The sequence below is a fragment of the Bacillus rossius genome, chromosome 14 (genome assembly GCF_032445375.1).
Source record: "Bacillus rossius redtenbacheri isolate Brsri chromosome 14, Brsri_v3, whole genome shotgun sequence".
In the NCBI taxonomy this organism is placed as follows: Eukaryota; Metazoa; Arthropoda; class Insecta; order Phasmatodea; family Bacillidae; genus Bacillus; species Bacillus rossius.
Genome location: NC_086341.1, coordinates 42,563,327 through 42,584,398, shown reverse-complemented (window position 1 = coordinate 42,584,398; position 21,072 = coordinate 42,563,327). Strand labels below are relative to the sequence as shown.

Genomic DNA, 21,072 nt, shown 5'->3' with positions numbered 1-21,072 from the left:
CACTCCTATGAGGTAACATAACAACCTGTACTAGCAAAGGTAGCACCAAAACTGCTCTTATGAATTTATATTTATAACGTTAGTTCTGTTTGATAGTTAAAATTTTAATTCGCACAAAAATTGCTAGCCTTCCTATATTGTTTTTATTATTTTGTGTATGAAGTGAAACTAAACTTCTTTTTTCTATATACAGTCTGTATACTTTGTAGACAGTATAATATCTTATATTCATAAAACATATTCTTTATCATTGATGCGATTGTAAGGGTGGACCAGTTTTTTTTATTTAAATGCATACCAACATTTTCTCGCACATGTACCAACCTATTTGGGCCAATTTTTAACATCTCTGCTTGGGTTTCCCGAAAATACCTGGTCTCATGTTATGTAATTTCCGTATTATCTTGTTCGGGGTAATCTTTGATAATATGTTGTTTTGATAATGCAAGAAAGAAATCATTACCAGTAACTTACGAAACCACTTGTTGTTGGCAGTGATAGTGGTGGTCACGAAGTTCGGGTAGGTATTAATTGATTGTTAAGCATGTAACGTGTCCAAAATATTTTATCATCCGGTATTATTATATAATGTATTGGCATTGGTTACATCTTTTTATCGCAAAAAATATTTTATAAAGTTTAAGAGGCTCCAATTTATATGTTTATGATGCAATTGTTTTGACCTTGGAATTGTTTTGGACACCTCACATCTTAACAAATATCGTACTGTACATTAATATAATTGCAGAGTTTAGAAGGATAATCATTAGGAAATTCTCTGGATGGCGAAACCAAAATATTAATGACGTCACCAAAATGGCGTCGCTTACGTCATGACCATCCCATATTTATTTCGGGACAAGCGTGGGAATAAGGGGGTTTTGGGCGGGGAACAATAAACACTATTTTTTGTGTGTTACATTTTTATGCTTTTTTGGTATTTTAAACTAGACTGTAATCCCCGCTCTAGTCTAATTGAGCAGCTTTCGTGCAAAACTCAACATGTCCATCACCATTAAAAATGTATGTTTCGCGTGTTTTGAGACCATTTTTCTGAGGCGAAGAACACTAAAATCTCACGACGAATACAAAACCCAACATGTCCAAGTCATTAACAAGCATGAAGTATGGGTTTTTGTGCAAAAAAGGGTCTCAAAACACGTGAAACATACATTTTTACTGGTGATGGACATGTCGAGTTTTGCACGAAAGCTCCTCAATTTGCAATACAGCAATATTGCAAAATAGAATGGACAGTGTAGGACTATATTCTACTTCATAATACCGGTAAATGATTATTTCAAAAAGTCTCACTTGAAAAAAATTAAATATTGATATCGCAAAATAGAATAGACCGGGAGGAACTGCATTCCACTTCACGATACAGATAAAATATTTTCAAATGTTTCACGCTCAGAAAATTTATCAGTATCGCAAAATAGAGTAGATCGGGTGTATTTCATTTCAAGATACTGAAAAAAAATTTATCTAGAATTTTCATTATGGTAATTATTTAAATCCAGTTATCGCTAAATAACTTAAATCGGGTGGGTGTATTTTCTATTTCATAATATCACAAAATTTTAATCATGAAAATTCTTATTTTATGCAAATGAAATACCACTATCGCAAAACAATCTAGACTTTGTAGAATTTTAGTCTCTTGTACAATATCCTCCACTTACTATTTACTAAATTGAAATACGTGACAAAATTTTACCAGCCGACCTATGCTCACCAAACCTTTCGCTTTGTGATTATCACCTCAACGATTGCACTACTAACCTATAGGAAAATAAGCGGTAAATATGTATTGTACGGATTAGCGCCAAAAAAAAATCGTACAAATATGAAATAACTTTCATTATATGCTATCTTACGTCCTCTTTTCAGAACCGCCTGCGGAGATTAAAAATTCCAATTACTTTTGGAGATATCGCCGTTCTTATTTTGCAATACAAGCCCTATGTAATCATTCAACAGACGCCATTTTATATTTTGCCGTGTGTGCGTGAATGCCTAAATAACAGAAATTTTCCATTAGGTAAGGTTAGTTACATGATAAATACTTCAAAATAAACGGAAATTAAAAATAATATCAATTAATTTTACTTGTATAGTTTTAAGTATTTATAATGTAACTGACCTGACCTAACAAAACGGGACAAAGGTAGATTAGGTCAGGTCAGCTACAGTATAAATACTTTGAAACTGAACGGACATTAAAAATAATAGAAATTAATTTTAATGGTTGTTTAGTTTTAAAGTATTTATAATGTAGCTGACCTGACCTAACAAACCGGGAAAAAGGATGAACAGTAGGAACTCACGTAATTTTCTTTTTACGTGATGTAGTACGTCGCGAAAAAAAAAAATCATACTTGTAAACAAGCAACAATGGTGAACGCGGGAAGCCTACGATTCACTCATCCTTCTGGACATACCCGAATACTCATGTTGGCAAGCCTTCTTTCAACAGACGAGAGGCAAACGGCCGATTGTGGATCTTCGGTTTTTTTTTTTTGTTTATTGTAAATAAATATGCAACTCATGAAAACTAATGGTCAATTAGGTTATGTTAGCTACATTATAAATACTTCAAAACATTGTGGATGGTTGATTTGGTTAGGATAGCTACATTACAAATACTGTGAAATCATGTAAACGGTTTCCTAGCGCTGGATAGCTACATATTAAAAAGTTATTTGCTAAGCAACCATAAAATGATTTTACAGTTTTTTTCATGTAGTTATACTTACCTAATATAACCAACCATCCACAATGTTTTAAAGTATTTTTAATTACTTCTTGCTAATTTTAAGAAAAGAAGGCTTGCCAACGTGAGTATTCGGGTATGTCCAGAAGGATGTGTGATTCTTAGGCGTCCGGCTGAATGCCGCATCGGTGCACAGCATGAAAATTAAAAAATTCCATATCTCCTAAAGTATTTGGAATCTCTGATCTCCGCCGGTTTTAATGAAAAGAGGAAGTTAAAGAGCACAGAATAAAGGTATTTTCGGATTTTTAAAATTTTTTTTTAAAAAAATTGCCAAAAAATGAATATTAACAAATTCGATATCTCCAAAAGTAATTGGAATTTTTTATCTCCGCAGGCGGTTCTGAAAAGAGGACGTAAGATAGCATATAATGAAAGTTATTTCATATTTGTACGATTTTTTTTGGCGCTAATCCGTACAATACATATTTACCAAATAAGCAATCCTTACTTTACGTAATAACTTAAATGAAACACAACACACCTCTCACCTAATATATAAAAAAAAATTCCCATCAAACTACACATCTCAAACATTCAAAAGCCGTAAAAAAAAAACTACTTGCCTTTCTCAGCATTATTGCAATAATCATTTTCTTTTCACTTGTAGATTATAAATTTACATCAGTTTGTCATCCCTCCTTTTAATTTATTTGTTATCCTGAAACACGAACCGTCACTTCCGTGGTCACCACTACAATCACAACCACAAATTCTCTCTCTACACTGTACCATTATATTATTTCAATTTAAATAAACACAATATTCTTGTTCTTTTGATGACTATGACGCTCATTACCTCACATATCCAATAAATTTCTTATTATCTACTTATTGCTTATTGTGTACTTGTTTATTCAATTTATAATGTATTCAATTCACTCCTCATATAACCAACCGCTACTATCGCTCCAAAACCACCATTCGTTTTTTTCTGTTGTGCACTTGTGTAAAATAATACAAAATTTAATGAAGAGGTACAAAATTGAAGAAACGTAAAATTTACTTAATTCAGAGGCCATATAAATTCTTACTAACGATTATGCATGCTTATATACATTGGTGTGAAAATGTGAGCTACCGAAAATCACAATATAATGCACTGTAAAAAATTGCTTCTTCACAAACCAAATGAAGATATCCTTAGCACTCACCAGCATGGTCACTGTCAATTCATGCATTTAAAAGATAAGAATATTAACAAAAGTTTTACTGACAATACCATCTTCAGTTATTTAGCAGTAGAGGTGGTAATACTGAATACCGTAGGAAAATCATTTTTTTATATGAAGAATAAAATTAAAAATTTTGATATGCTATTTCTTTTTACTTTCTGACTTGTTTTACAATCATTCTCTAGACAGCATTTACATTTTGATTCTTTTTGTAATTTGCCAGTTATTTGCATTTTTAACAAGTGGTGAGATTAGGTTACACATTACAGATACTGTAAGAATGGTGAGTTAGGTTAGGTAAGACACATTAAAAATACTTTGTAGCAGTTTGGGTTAGTGACATCGTAAATACTGTAAAATCATTTGAACAAATGGTTAGGAATTACCAATATAAAATCTAGCCAACTTTACCCAACCAATAACTGTCCTTACTATTTTATAGTATTTATAATGTAACTAACAGCTGTTCGCACATTTTAAAAGTACATCTAATGTAAGTAACCTAACCTTCTGTTTGCACAGTTTTAAAGTATTTTAAAAGTTCTAACAAACTTTCTACACCATTAAGGCCTGTTCTACAATGACATTGAAACGGAGACAGATCAGGTAAATGGAGACGGATCTCACGGAACAAAGTTTCTAGAATCAAACACAGAGGAAGACGAACTCGTACTTGGTAATGCTGAGATCTTCCTTTTTCGTTGCTCCGTGCGACTAATAGAAGCCAAGTACTGCGGTGGTAGCCATGTTTGTTTATGTTCCAAATATGTTTAAAAAAATTTCAAGCACAAGATTATTCAGTGTTCTACTATTACATAGTTGTATATTTTTATTATATAGGTATGTCAATTCTGCCTGTAATATTATCTCAAAGTGTAATGGTTTTTTTTAACGGAAATAAAATTTCTTAACCTTGAAATGCCATCTCATTGGTTGCCAAGTGTTTACGTTTCCGTGCGTTGCGGAAGCAGTAGACGCGATCGTGAAACGTTCCAGGAGGTCAGTTTCTGTTTACGTGATCTGTCTCCCTTTCCGTGCCATTGTAGAACCCGCCTAAAAAGTATTCTAACGTAGCTAACCATTCTTACGATTGTTCACGATTTTCGAGTGTACCTGAGCACGGCGAGCAGGAAGCAGGGGAGGGGGGGCGCACAAGGTGCGTGGGTGACAGTACACGGTCCGGGTCCGATGACACCGTCATTTACACACCAGCCGCCGTGCTCAGGTGCGCTCATTGCACTTGCACCACTCGAAGTACTTTGTTACACTCACGCCCGGACCAGGCGGCTATGGGCAACAGCGGGCCTAGGGACCAAGAGGGACACGACAGCTGTTGTCGTCAGTATGTAGCACAGCATTTTTAATAAGTTTGACCATAGCAAACCTAATCAAGGCTAGGATGGGTAAATTATGGGGAATCACTTTTAACTATTTTTTACAAAAAATTAGAGGGTGGGGGGAAATAGCACTTAGATTATTTTGGATATGAGGTTTTCATTACAAAGTAAAATTCATGCAAATCAATAATACAGTGGAGCATCGATTATCAGAACGTCTGTCAACCGAACGACCGGTTAATCAAAGGCGTTCCAGAAGTCAATATTAATTCAAATTTTCACGCCATGTGCTGCAGGATTTCCGCACTATTAGCGCAGGTGCCGTTTTCCTCTCCCTGCAAGAGAGGCCTATGTGACCCAACGTCGCGTCGTCAGTGGCATGTGAGCCGTCGGTAGTGAGACATGTAGAGCAGTTTATTCCTTGCATTATTGTCTTATTGATTCTTTGTTTCATTGTTCCTGTGTTTATGTATTCCTTTGAGTGCTGTGATATTTATACGTATTAGTTCTTGTGTGAGCATTGCAGTTCAAAATACATACTTGTATTTATTATCACTATTTATTTGTTTGACTGTGCTCATATAACCCTAGTATGTTTTTTTTTTTACTGAAAACGGTCATCTGAAATATCGTCTATCAAAACACCACCAGTTACCTATTAGTTTGGATAATCAATGCACCAATGTACTTTTTATCCCTAATAAACTTCACCTATCTTAGGCTCCATGTCTATTTACAATCTCAAATACTCCTAATAGTTAGCGTGTTCAAAAATATTTCACTTTTTCTATGTGCAACTGAAATAAACACAGACCGATATAAGAATTCAACACAGCAAATGCTTCAAGCAAAACAAAATGCTATAGTCGTGTGCATTGCTAGTTCACTGTTTGTCCAGCACACAAAACTTTAATCTTGCAACGTGACAGTATTTGCCAAAAACATTCAAGACTAGCTAGCTCATTAACTTACTGGCAAAATTACTAACTGTCTTGGGGCTTATATTTTTTGTGCAAAGTCCATTAAAAGAATTACTTAACACTTGAGATAAGCTTGAATAGACTGCGTGTGGATTGAGGGCGTTTAGTACAACTGTTTATCATTTTTTATAAATGATAAAATGGAACGTCACACTAAAATCCCAGGGAATAATAGTCTTTTAGAACATTTAAATATTTAAATTTAAGTTATGATATTTATTGAGAAAAGAAAAGCTGAACATTATATATATAATTTAGTTTTGGTTTGATTGGTTCTTCAGTCAATTTTTGGATGACTTTGTTGAAACAAGCCATAAATCCATGTTACTAAATACATGAATCACAGATGTCAAGTTTTTATGAAAGATATTCATACAATAAACCATGTTCAAACTACAAGACCACTTGGAAACACAATTCCTGTCACTCCTGTGTATGGAGCTATAATTGGGAGGAAATACATTGTTTTAGCCCACTAAGGATCTCTGTAGCCTTATTTAGTGAAGTTGATATTCTTTAATGTTCTTTGTTTACTTAAATGAAACAGAATCAAAAGAAACCAATTATAATGAAATAAAACAATTTTAATAGAAACAAATTTCAATGAGGAATGTTTGAAATGTAACGAAATAAATCAAAGAAAATAAATTAAATGTTTTTGACGTGATGTCTAATAAATCGATTAACGCCGGCTGCACGCACGAAAAAGTGTCCCACTACGGATGTGTTCTGTTTGCTCATTGTACGCATGCGTGGCATCTCTCTTCATGCTCATTGTACGCATGCGTGGCATCTCTCTTCATGCTCATTGTACGCATGCGTGGCATCTCTCTTCATGCTCATTGTACGCATGCGTGGCATCTCTCTTCATGCTCATTGTACGCATGCGTGGCATCTCTCTTCCACTCAATTGGAACAACCATCGATATGACTTTTCAATCATATTTTCGTCGTTTGAATGATTAATATTATGTAATTTAACGATCGTCCACCGATTTTCAGCACAATCGGTACAGTTATTTAAAAGTAATGTTGAATATTCAAATACGTTTTGAACCAACAATGGTGTTTTACAGTTACACATAATAATTCAAATTACACCCGGGATTCTTTGCACAATGTTTTAAAAAATATTGTAACACATTATAAATAAGTTTGGTGTATTTGGTGATGCGTATTTGTTATAAAATAGGGTTATGAAAACGACATAATATTATTCCCATACCGTGAACAAAATTTTTATAAATATATATATATAACATCTGAAACTTAATTTTCAAGTATGGCCTCGTGGCCGTGCGGTTAGCATTGCTAAATTGAAATAAAATTGTCTTCAATCCAACGGTTGTCGGATCGAATCCCGGCAGCTGCAAAAATTTTTTTTTGTAATTGTAAAAATAAATAATGCGCACGCAACATTTCAAAAGTAATAAATATATTTGAATTAATGAATGCAAATAAAAGTAAATTTATTAATTAAATTGTACATTTCATTTCACTCCTTTGTATTCATACAAAATAGTGATAATTCAATAAAAATTATTCAATTTTATTCATAAAAGTATGCAGAAGTAGATTTTATCATACAAAAGATAGGAAAAAAAAAATTCTTCCTCAAAGAATATAATATTTTTAATTCCTGAATGGTTTGGTTGCAAAAATCTATTACGGCTCAGTCTCAGGCCGAATATGATATTTCCTTTTCTTCTGGATCAATCATTTCATCAATGTTTTGTTATGACGTCACGTTAAACTATCGTCCGTAAACCGACTTTACAGACAACCAAATTTTTTAATGTAACTATACTAAACATACCAAAGTGAAACTTACTAAATAATCTAAAACGAAACAAATAGATATGAAGTAGAACCAAATTAACAGAAATGAATTAAAACCTAATGTACCAAAGAAAAAGAATTTATACAATAGAAATGAAATGATATATACTAGAGTGTAATGGAATGAAACGATTTTAATAGAAACGAACTTCAATGAGCCAAATGTTTGAATTGTAATGAAATAAATCAAAGGAAAAAAAACTTGGATGTATTTTAAATGTTTTCAATCCCGGAAGGGAGGGGTCCCTGCGTGTGGGTGTTGCAGCCGAGATGTCCTCGCTGCTGTCCGTGCTCAAGTGCCAGTGCGGCGACTACATGAGCGCCCCCATCAGGCAGTGCAGGAACGGGCACAGCGTCTGCAGCGCGTGTGTGTCGGAGGAGCCCAACTGCCCCACCTGCGGGCAGAACTTCATCAAGGCCAGGAACTACGGCCTGGAGGAGATAGCCGCCAGGGTGAAGCTCCCGTGCCCGTACAGCTCTGAAGGGTGCCGCGCGACGACCCTGTCCGTCGACCTGGACGATCACGTCGACGACTGCGACTACCGGAGTCGAAGGTAACATGCAGCGGCAACTCTCACGTGAACATTCCAAGTTTTCCGCGAGTGTCATGGGCTGTTCCTCGCCATGGGACCGGGGAAGATTTCTTTCACGCTGTATCTGGTCTATGTTGCTGTTGAGTTTTTAAGGTGGTAGGGCTTCACACGCCATGTTGAATTTTCCCCACTTTCGTTTTCTCAAAAATTTTTATTACCTAAGGGCAATTTTTATAAATTTAACACTATACTTCTCTTGCTTCTGTTGCCCTGTCATAAGTGTTTTTTTTCAACAGATATTTACTAATTTATATAAAACATTTTGCAAGTTATAACGGTTACATACACTTGCACTACATTTTAGGCACTTTTTGCAACACTTACTAGTAAATGTATGTTTGAAGATTCTTGTGACAGAACCACTAAGGCAAGCGAGGTAAAGTGTTACAATAACAAAAATAGCCCTTTACTATTATTAATGACAAGAAAACTTAAAAAACTCAATATGGCACAAATAAAATAAATATGTTTATATTTGCTGTAGGTTCATTCAATGTAGGAATCTATTTGTTGTATTACAAATTCCCTCATGGAAATAACAATATTAATTAGTTAATGCATAAAAATAATTTCTTTCGTTGAATTTTTTTATTTTTTTATTTATTAATAGATGAGCACTTATTCTAGTCCAGAATTCTGTTAACACATATCTAACCTAAGCATAGTGTCTGTCTGACATTTGTAGCCTTAATATTTAATCTGATCACTAATTACGTTTACATTATAAGTTCAATGTAAGAAGGTAAAACACATCTTTTAGATTTAAGGTGAGATACAAAATACAAAAAAAAAACCTTAATTAAAAATGTTTATTTATAAAATATAATCCCGTGGCTATAAACTCATAATTTGTAACTGTGCAAGCACAGAAGGTTTCTTGCTGCCAAGAAAGAAACAAAAACCATTAAATACCTACTTTTGTCCATTACTTGCATGCTGTCAGTCTCTTTAGTAGTTTTTAAGGATTCTTAGTGAAATTTAAGGGTTTTTCTGGGTCCATATTCAATTGAAGACAAAGTAAGGACTTTTTAAAGATATTAATAAGCATACGAACACTGCTATGTGCCGTATTACAGAGCTTTAGTTTTTTTTTACTTTTACTCCTGTTAACAACAAATACACCTTAAATGTTTTGAAAGTAGGGCAAACCTGTAGGAATGGTGCTTGTGTAATTTGCACTTTCCACCTCTAATGACCTTCATGTACTAAATATACACTTATAGCTCAAGCCAGTAGAAAACTAGACTTACAGGTAATTACAAAATATGTGTCATGCAGGTCAAAGATGAGGGGTGACTTTTGCGACCATCGACTTTCTACCCGATTGATGCCTTGCCGATCATGGCCTCTGAGGACTCTCATTGGCTGTGTGGATGTTATGACTGTATCGATCAACTATCATTTTTACACCGGTGTCCTTGTTCTAGAAAGTCAGGGAAGCTGAAATTGGTCAAGGAATTTGGGAATTTACTTAAAAGACTGGAAAAATAATGGCAATTTCTCATCGAAGTCTTGTTCATAACAAATGCTGTTAGTGCGTTTTGCCAACAATATACTATTTAAAACTTTGTCTGACATTGAATTATCTAATTATTAGAGGTGGAAATCACGTGTGTGCCATCACATTTTTTTTTCTCGAGATGATGTCTTAAGTGCATAGCATACCTGCCAACCTTACAGAAAAGCAATTAGTACAATTTACAAAAGAAAATAGTACAATTATAGTATACAATCATTGAAAGGCAATTTTTATACGTAATACAGGTGCGGCAAAAATTATTTTGTTTTGCACATATAATGTTCACGAAAAAAACTGTAAAAAACAATATGGTAATAATTTGGTTTTGGAAACATACATTTTTTTTAATGATTCTAAGTGCATGTCACTGGATACATATCATGGTGCTTGAATACGTTATTTATTTTTTCTGCAGCAGGGATACATGTGTGGCAGATTTAGCTTTCTTGAGAAAAGTTTCATCGAAGTCTTGTTCATAACAAATGCTGTTAGTACGTTTTGCTAACGATATACTATTTAAAACTTTGTCTGACATTGAAGCTCTGAAAGTGGTCCTATTTTTTTTAATGCTGCTAAAAACCCTCTCACTCAGAATTGCTATGTGGAATAACCAACACTGATAGCATTGCATGAGCAACTCTGTCATACTTAAGACCACCAACACCACTACCTATTTTCCCTATGTAAGACCACAACTTGTCTATTCTCTCCACTGAATCATGTCATTGTCCACCTGCAAAGAACAAAACTGTTGTTGAAGAATGTCTAGTGCCTCTTCACGTGTCTCCCCATCCTTGACAAGTATAACAGCAGGAAACATGTCCACAAAATACTTCACTGAAGAAAATGATGAGCTCTCAATATTTTTCACATTAACCACTTCAGCATGCTTTAAAATTTCATTTTTCAAGGGAAATTTCAAAATCATGTAATCACATGAGAGTTTAAAGAAATTCCTAACTGATGTGTAAAACTTAGATTTGTCAGACTGTGTCAATGTAGCCACTACTGTTGATGCATTGCAACCCACAACTAGGTCTTCATCGGACTTGGTTTGTAGCACTATTGTACAGAACATCAAGTACTGATGTTGTCTTGATGACATGAGGTTTTACAAATTTCACAAGCAATTATTTTAACACGTCTGTCAACAATCCCCTAAGAAGATGTATGTGAGGTGTTTGAGATTGCAGGATAACATTTGTCTTATCAAAAACAGGAATAACATGCCACAAAAAATAACAAACTGCTTTATTTAGGTCATCAGTGAGAAACATGAAAACTCTCTCTTGACGTGACAAAATTGGAATGGTTTTTTGCTCTTCTGGTTCACATGACTGCTTGATCTTCTTGCCATAACAAAAGTTATCTGAAGTTGAAGTTCTTTTTAAGGAACTTTCACCTGAACGCAAGCCTGCATTTCTGTTTTCATCTGAAGCTCTGCAAGAACTTTCTTCGACTTTACCTGGCAACTTCTTAGGGATTTTGTACAAATGTAAAGAACCTTTTGGACATTCAAGCTTACTATCTACTTCTTTATAAAACCACATTAAGGGTTGCCACAAATCTATTAACCTACCGATACACTCTCCCAGGGATAGCCACCTAGTGGAGACATGTTTCAAGAATTTCTTTGATTTTTTGTCACAGAGGATTTGCAAATTCTTGAGCTGCTCTTTACGTTTAGCACTTTTATGCAAATAGTAGTAAATATCAACAAGGATTTCATCTACACGAACATGAAGCCCTGTGGAACCCTTTTCTGCTGCTAAGTGCAGTAAATGGCATGCACATCCCAAAACAATAATATTTTCATGATGTTGCTGAAGTTCTGCGGCTACACCATTTTTGTGGCCAATCATGACCGATGCATTATCGGAACCTAGGGCAATGCAATTTCTAACAGGAATGGAATGCTTTTCTAAACTGTTGAGCAACATTTTCCCGATGTTTTTCCCAGTTGCAGCACCCTCTAACGGTACAATTTCAAGCAAATCCATTTTGATTTGAGAATCTTTCTCACTAAAATAGGTCACTACAACTGGGTTAAGCTTAGAATCATCGTTGCTCCCATCTGTAGCAATTGAAAATGGAACTTTTTTCAACATAACTGCTGTAACATTTTGACACTTACTTGCCATTTCTGCAATTATTGCAGTGGTTTTGGTGCGTCCACGACTGTATTTCTTAGATTCTTCGCTCCTGGGAAACATTTTTCTCAACAAAGGTCCAGCATGATCTGCTACTGACACCGGCAGGTTATGTTCCAGAATAAAAGATGTGAAATAACATTCTGCTCGAATAACACTAAAATCGTCACTTTGAACACTAAAAAAATTACTAATGTTGGTTGAACTTCCAAGTGAAGCATTCCTTGTGTGTTTCACTGTTCCTTCGTGAACTTTCAAGTCATTTCTACCCCCGTGCGAAATATTTATTTCACACGAGCAATAAGCACAGAAAGCATAATTGACGCCAGTTTTTGAACGCCTAACCCATGGAATTTCTTTACTATAACAATCTAAAAATACTTGGTTATAATATTTCTTTTTCTGTTTACTCGCTATTTTTACCGCTAATTTCCGCGCATGCTTGAAAACAAACAATTCCCTTACACGTAGGTGTATCTTCTCCCTGTAGCAAACACGGTAATTTTCCACTGCCAATGGTGTTCAAGGTTACGTTCGTACAATGAGTGAATATTACAGTACGCTGTAGTGAAAATATGGCATAACTACTACAAATGGAGTATGCTAGTTCCGAAAATACAGTATTTTTTTCTACAGATTTCTACAGTATTGTTTCAGTTGCTAATCAGTGATGTGAGTAAACTTTGACTATTCAAAGTACAAAACTAGTGATATGGCAAGTGTTTAAAATTTTCTTTTACCTTAAAATTGTTTGTTTCTTGCAGGTGTGGTATACGCTCTTGCAAGTGGACTGGGCTACCGTCATCAATCATTGGCCACGTGAAACAAAAACATCCGGCGCAAATACTGAACGGCGGCGCTGCACTGAAAATTCCGAAAAATTGGACATCATTGCCAGACAACATTTGGGATGTTTGGCTTTTGAAAGCTTTCAATCGGTTCTTCTGGGTGCACCTCAAACTTGAAGGCGGGAACAGTAAGATCATGGCCTCGGTGCAAAACACTATTTCAGGATTTCACAAGTACGAGTTGAAGTTAGCGGTCGACAATGACTCTATCGCTTTCTGTTTCGAGACAGAGAGAAGTCTCGTCGACATGAATTCTGTATTTACAAAAGAACTTTGTTTCAGTGTGTCAACTAAATTAGCTAAGAATTTTATTGTTGATGGCTGTATTCTGCTTGATGTCAAGATTATTAATCCTTGATGAAGTTTTAACTTTTTTATTTAAGTAAAAACATGGTGAATGAAATTTTATATAAGTGCCTAATGTGAAGATTTAAGGTCACATTTAGTATAGAAGTTTTCTTGCAGCTTTAGTTTTACAGCACTAAAACACGTATTGTCACCAGCATGGCTTGTGTGTTTAGAGAAACACAGTAGCCCAAGACCAAAAGTTCAGCAATAGCAACCATCTGTTAGTGGGTCAAGTGACTGCGAGTAACTTAACTTAATTTTTTGGATACACTTGCAAACGGAATTCCACCCAGTGGCAATTAGTCCTTCCCCCCTTTTAAGCCTTCTCCGCAAATCCCCCCTGTTGCCTTGTACACCACCGGTCTTTCCACCCTTTCTTCTCTCCTGCAACATTTCCCATCCCAGCTCCTTTATCATCTTCTCTCCTCCACACACCTCGCTGATCTGCGCTGCGCCTCCGTCACCACTCGGCCGTGCGTGAAGTCCTGTTTCACCGTGCGACCACACATCCGTAAGTCTCGCTGTCCGGAGAAGTGAACGGTCAAACACGTCTGGCGTGGCACGTGTCACAGTGCTGCGGTCTATTTGTTCCTCGTCTGTGCTTGCAAACCAAGTACGTACTTCGCTGTTTTGAGAGTGTCAGGATGCTTTTGTTTTTAAACGTTCTGTTTCTTTCAGCCCACATGTAACTTGTGTAAACAGTGGTCTAGGTCTGAATTTAGTTAACCTTCATAAAGTAAATAAGGTACCTTGGGATTGTGTGTGAAGATGAAATAGCTTACCTATGTCACTCTCCATATTCTTACCTCAGTGTGGGAAATTGCAAGTGTTTGTCGGGGTATAAATAAAATTTATACATTTTGGACTGATGTTAATATTACATGGCACTATTGCACAATTAACGCTTGTCAATGAAGCATTAAAAGATGTGTCAAATATCAGCCTCGTCCACGGAATTGTCTGTGTTGTCTATGCATCTAACATTTGACATAGGCCGATTTCGGCTTAATTTTTTATTATTGTTAAAATGTCTGGACTTCTTGTAAACTAATAAAAATTATTAAAAGAAAAAACGATAATTATATTTATCTTAGTGTGCATAGTTAAGAATTAAGAATTGTATTCATAATATTTTTAAGTTTGTTAGTAGCAAAGAGTTGTGTTTCATTTAATTATTTCCAGGCCTGCGCAAATACCTATTCCAATTTTTGAATATCAAATTTAGTTTATTATTTTATTTAATTCAATTTTGAATACTAATGTTTGCACAAAAGAGTATTCAATTGTTTACAAATACGGCTGTGCAGCATCTCGAAAGTCTAGAAAAATTTTGGGATTGCAGATTTTCTCACCGGGCAGGGACAAAATTTCCATAGGATTTTTGTAATGTTAAAGGGTTATTTAAGTGGATTTTTTTTTGCTACAAAACCTGGTTACAAGGTATGGGTTCTTGCCAATGAAATTGGTTACATATCCCATTCTTATAATTATATCACTTACCTTAATGGAGCTGTATTTGTAAGATATATAAGGGAATGTTTTTTTACGAATTTCATTCTAAAGGAAGTAAGTCTGCTATATTTTTTGTGAGTCATAGATGTTGGTATGATGATTGCATGAATTGGTTTAATGATTCATAAATGGTCATACGCAAAAAAAGAAACAGCTTTATGTGTATGGGGAGACTAATATGGGTAAGAGTACTTGTGTTAATAACCTGACGCATATGAGCAATGTGTTTTATCCGGATGTAGGTCAGTTTGCGTTCGGTGATAAACGATTACTATTACGTACATAGTTTTTGAAGAATTTGAGTTTGACAAACATGGTTTGGGTGTCTTAAAGAGGTAAATGGAGGGATCTAAGACAAGGATTAGTGTGAAATGTAAGGAAGGTAGAATGGTGTTATGGCTTAAACCGATTATATTTGTTTCAAATGATCCTCCTCCGAACAATAGCTCTTTCTTGTCGCGTGTACAGGTGGTAGAAGCCTCTTCTCCGTTTTGGAGCAAGATACGCTACCAATTGGTTAAGCCGGAAGTTATACGGACGCCTGAAGAAACAATCACGATTTCGGAGGAGGAGGAGGATAGTGAGGCGCCATTACCGAGTCCGGCCTACGTTGTCGGAACTATTCGACCAGGACGCGCGGTTACCGTGCCATTAGGTGTCATGGACCTGCTTCTATATTTGTTAATTCATTGAGAACAACTCAAATGAGGGGGAAATATATTTTGACATCACTGGGTTTAGATTTCTGGTGGCAAACTGGTTGTGGAGTTAATAATAAAGATTGTGCTTTGGTTGACATAAGATCTTGTTATGATTTAGAGTCCAATGAAGGAGGAGTTCCATGCTTTTGTAAAAAAATTGGAATAGATGCGTATTATCAAGAGTTGTTACATTTTTATCAGATTTTAAATATGATTTAAGTCAGTATCAATGAGACCCCACAAAGAAACATGTAATTAGTGAAGAGGCGTTAGTGCAAACCAAGCCAACAATTATTTCGATATTCCCGGGCTATAAAAGAATTAAAAATGTAAATATAATTAGCATTGATTATTCAGATAAAAGGACTGAAGATCATGTACGAAAGTAAGATAAAATGTATTTAAAGTACCATAGACAGGGAAGTGATTATGTTGAATACAAATACAGATATGATTGAGTAGGAAAAGGTTTAGAGCTGGTATGAAATTTAAGAATGTATGGTATCCAAAATCTATTAATTATTCAGAAGAGTTTTGTAAGTTTGTTGCAAACTGGTGCAGAATCATGGGTTAATATTGTTAAATATTGTAAGTCAGATTAGTGTAAATAGTGGACTACATATATGTCCTGATGTAGTTTTTGTAGATTATAGTGACAAAGAATTATTATGAAACTCAAACATTAGAATGTAAATGTAGGATGTACTAGGTATTTACTTTTTGTGATCCTAGGTAATGGATACATGGGAAGACTTTGTAGATATGGGATTACACTGTATTCCTGGTTATATATGAGAGACCATTTTATATTCTTATATGTCATAAACGGATAGAGTTACAGTGTTATGTTTTATTTGGAAATGGATTTCCTTTGTATTGGATGCATCTTATATTAATGCAGTAGAACTCCTGTTTTTTTTCTTCCCCCTTTTTTTAAGGGAAAAATGGTGGACATTGACTATCAGTTTCCTATTCCTGTTTCAAAAATGTGCTCAAACTGAAATGAATGGGTAGTTCTGTAAAATTAACATGTGTGATACCTGTTTAATACATGAAACAAGTCAGTCAGTCATCTGAATTTACGTTCCATTCACAGCACAAATGACGACAGTTGCTGTGAACTGAACTACTTATTTTATCATTTGGCGGAAAGCGTCCCTAGCACGATGAAGCATAATTTTAACCCAGAAACATATTTCTTTTTTGAAAATAAATGAAAAAAATATACCGTATATACTCGTGTATAGCGCGCCCTTTTTTCCCCTCAAGTAAAGGAAAAAAATAAGGATAGGAGTGGAAGTCGTTAACTGCCGGGTGACGGGTGACGTTTCTAGCCAGCCCCCACTCATACGCACAAGCAACGAGGCCTCTCTTTCACACACACACGCACGCACACGGTCTCTCTCTCTCTCACACACACACACACACACACGTGCGCGCGCAAGCTCGCAGGTCTCTTGTTTATTTTTAGACCTCCCCCTCTACAGCTAGTAAAATAAAAGAGAGAGAGAGAGAGAATGTTGACACCAGTCCCCCCTCCCACTTCCTTCGCTTCGTCGCAGCTGCTACCGGTGAGTCATCTAGTCCGTGTCACATTCCTGCCTGCCTCTCTTCCTCCCGCCCACGTACCAGTTGTGACGATACAGCGCTTCATTATCTTCCGTCTACACAGCAGAGTTTAAGTATTTTCCTGACGCATCGCCACACATCAATTTAAATAATCAGGTACCACAAAATGTTAGTAAATTTTATTTATGGGAAAAAAAATTTTTTTTCTTTGGAATTTGTTGCAAAAATCGTGGGGCGCGCTATACACGAGTAAATACGGTATAATTTTTTTGATACAAAAATAAAATTTTAATAAAAAACTTAAAATTTTGCTTCAAAACTAAAGTGAAAACTAACAAAGTAGATTTGTTATTTATTACCAATAGATTGACTTTGATGGTGATTATTTTAAACTGTGATCGGTAAAAAACATGAAGATGTAATTATAATATTGTATGTCAGTGATTGTAAAAATGATTACAAAGATGGTATTTCTGGAGTGCTTTTACAACAGAATTTTTTTCTGTATTACAGGATTGCTACATATGTTTTTGAATTTGAAAGTCCTTATAGAAAATTTTCCAGAACATTACAAATGATTGTAGTCATACTTGGTATTTTATTTTGGAAAGTTCATACAGTCAAACCTCTATCTATCGTTTTTCAGGGGACCAACAAAAAAATTCAGTAGATGCGGACATTCAATAGATGTGGACTTCACTCGTAGATTTTGAAAAAAAATATTTCTACCTCAAAATTAATGTCAGAAATATATCAGTTACTTGTCATTAAAGTTTAATCAATTGAAAAAAAAAATTAAAATGGAAGAATTTTATTTCATACAATTTACACTATGCACAATAGACCTACAAAGAAACCTAGGCTAGTTACGAAAAATACAAGTCAGGTACAGTACATACAAAAAATTAACTCACCTAGTCCTTGTGTTCCTTAATGTGTACTTTTACTCTCCCTATTAAAAAAAATTATATGTAATAAAATACTAATTAAAAATAACACTATAAAATTTGAAATATTCTGTATTTAAATTGCACTTTCACACTAACTATTTTTAACCACTTTATTTCTTCTTGAAGAAGTCATTTATGGTTGACTGTCTTACATTCTCTCTTCTCACGTTTAATAACATTTCCTCCATTCGAAGCATGGTATCTTGATCCTGTTCACTCATTCTGCGAGCGTAGCAGAAAGTCTAGATGTATTTCCAGTGCACAATGCGCTTCAGCAAATGATGGAACCTTCTCTGCTGGCAAATCAGCTTCTTCTTCCTCTTCTTCACTGCTGTGCTGATGTACTGCTTCTGTAGCCTCGCACATTTCATCCACGCTCTGGACACCACAAGTAACCACTTTTTCATCACAAGTAGCATTAAGAGTCAAAGCCTACATTATTCTCATCAAGTTTTTTGAAGTCATCTTCAAAGTCGACATCATCGGTTTCAACCACAGAACTAGATGGAATTTCTTGTGCAACTCCACACTTGGAAAAGCAGTTCTGAATCACTATGGGAGTGATCTTCTTCCATGATGCTGCTAGGTAATGAATAGCTTGCAGGATGTTAAGCTTTAATTCCACCTTGGAATCTTCACTCTTGGAATCAAGAAGTCCAACAACTTTTCGCACGAACATCTTCCGGTACTCATGTTTAAAACACTTGATAATTCCCATGTCAAGAGGCTGGCATACACTGGTACAATTTGCAGGATAGAAGACCACCTTCACATTGCGAAGAAATGTGACGTCTTTAGGGTGTGCAGCACAGTTGTCCACAAACAGAATTATTTTCCTGCAGCGAGTTCCCATAGTGCAATCCAAAGTACGCAGGAATGATGTAAAAATCTCCACAGTCATCCAAGCATTTTTGTTTGCATGGTATTTTACCGGTAATGTCTTAATGTTTTTGAAGCACCTGGGCTTCTGAGATTTTCCAATGACAAGAGGTTGAAGCTTGTCGCTGCCATCACTGTTTACACACAGCAACACAGTCAACCTTTCCTTCGACATCTTACCCCCGTGACAGGCTTCACCTTTAATGGCCAATGTTCTGTCGGGCAGGCAGTTGTAAAAGAGGCCTGTTTCGTCAGCATTGTAACTATCTTTAGGTGCATAACCGTCTGTAATTTTTTGAAGGTTATTTAACCAATCAGTTGTGGTTTCAACACTCACACCAGCACTCTCGCCACACACCTTCTTGTAAATTAAGCCGTGACGCTCTTTAAATCTTGCTGCCCAACCATTTGATGCAGAGAAATTTTCAATGCCCAACCTCAGGGCAATCTGCTTTCCTTTCTCTTTTAATATTGTTCCATCAACAGGAATACCATTAGTTCTGGCCTGCTGATACCACGAGAACAACACATCTTCAACTTCTTTGAAAGTCGACTCTCTACCATTTTTTCGTTTTTTGCTTGTTGGCCCGTACTTGCTTGCTTGCTTGCAAACGAATGTCCTCTTTTTTTGCCAAAATCGAACATAAAGTGGAGGCTGGTAGGCCCAGGCGCTTAGCTGCATCCACACGTTTTTCACTAGGGTTATTTTCAATTTCTTCAATAATCCTAATACGTTCATCAAGTGTCCTCACCTGTTTACCATTCCAAGACATTTTAAACGCTTTAAAATGTTAACCTAACTTTTGCACTTTTTATTCACTCAACATTCACGCACATGTAAAGGAAACACCGATCAGAAATCAGGAAGTAACATGTGCCATAGATAAGGATAGCATGCCCGAACAATGAAATACCGGCCTACAGAAATGCGTTCACGATGCTGCACAGGAATCAATAAATTTTCAATGCAGCGGACGCCATATTGGTTTCTTTGTACCTTATAAACGAGACGTCTCAATGCTCAGTCATAATAAGGGACATGTTTATTCTTGAAGTGATTTTATATACGTACGGTATAAAATGTTTTGTTTTTTACGTTACCATTTTAGCCGACATGAAAAAACTTTGTTTATAAATACAAGTCGATAGTGTGGCAACGTTTCGTGACGAGTCGATTTCACTGAAATATGGCATCAATGTTAGCCATCTACCGTTTGTTGACTGTTTACTCGTTGCTAATTATAAAATGGCTGCAGATTTAAGGTGATTTTTACTACTTTTGTATACTATCGTTAATGTTTTTATGACGGTTTCTTTCTAAGAAATGGTTATTTCCGCAAAATCTTTATGGTTAAACGATCATCTATTATAATTTATAGTGGCGGGACCACATATTTTGTACGATCAATGCGGACAAAACGATAATTTGAACATAGGTACAAGCGGACTTTTTTAACCTTAGTTGTATGGCAATTTTGCCGGGACCGTAGAAAGTATACGATAAACACGGACATTCGATACATGCGAGTTCGATAGATAGAGGTTTGACTGTATATGGTAATTTTTATCCAGTATATTTTCAGCACAACCAATGATATTTTCCTTGCTAACTGTTTTATTTCTTAGTATCAGTTAACTTAAGTACTCTTGTGAATGAGTGGTTTTATAATGTGCAATTATAGTTAAGCAGAAATTTTTTTTGGAACTGTCTTTAAAAAATTAATATTTTAATCATTTGTGTAGACTTAACAAATTAACTAACACACAATCATTAAAAAAAATTAAATGAAACATTAGTTTTACCACAAATTACTTAGGAAAACATTAAAGTACATCTGCAATGTTGCACATGTAACAAACCCAGGGGAAAGGGACTGCGAAGGCAAACGAAGTTGA

The 21,072-nt window shown here is 35.5% G+C and overlaps 1 protein-coding gene across 2 annotated transcripts; it reads left to right on the top strand.

The window, feature by feature from the left end:
- The first annotated feature begins 242 nt into the window (after positions 1–242).
- On the top strand, positions 243–16,618 carry LOC134538830 (E3 ubiquitin-protein ligase Siah1-like). 2 transcript variants are annotated; one of them, XM_063380350.1, is made up of 3 exons: positions 243–520; positions 8,373–8,661; positions 13,134–16,618. In XM_063380350.1, the coding sequence occupies exons 2-3, from the start codon at positions 8,378–8,380 to the stop codon at positions 13,573–13,575; spliced, it is 726 nt and encodes a 241-aa protein (XP_063236420.1). In that variant the 5' UTR covers positions 243–520; positions 8,373–8,377; the 3' UTR covers positions 13,576–16,618. The 2 variants fall into 2 exon arrangements, with proteins under 2 accessions (XP_063236420.1, XP_063236421.1); XM_063380351.1 differs by lacking the exon at positions 243–520 and having other exon boundaries at positions 8,344–8,661.
- Positions 16,619–21,072: the final 4,454 nt, after the last annotated feature.

Excerpts from the sequence above, each read along its gene's own strand:
- LOC134538830 (XM_063380350.1), top strand. The coding sequence starts at position 8,378 with ATGTCCTCGCTGCTGTCCGTGCTCAAGTGCCAGTGCGGCGACTACATG. Across the intron at positions 8,662-13,133 it reads TGCGACTACCGGAGTCGAAG|GTGTGGTATACGCTCTTGCA; the intron begins GTAACATGCAGC and ends TGTTTCTTGCAG.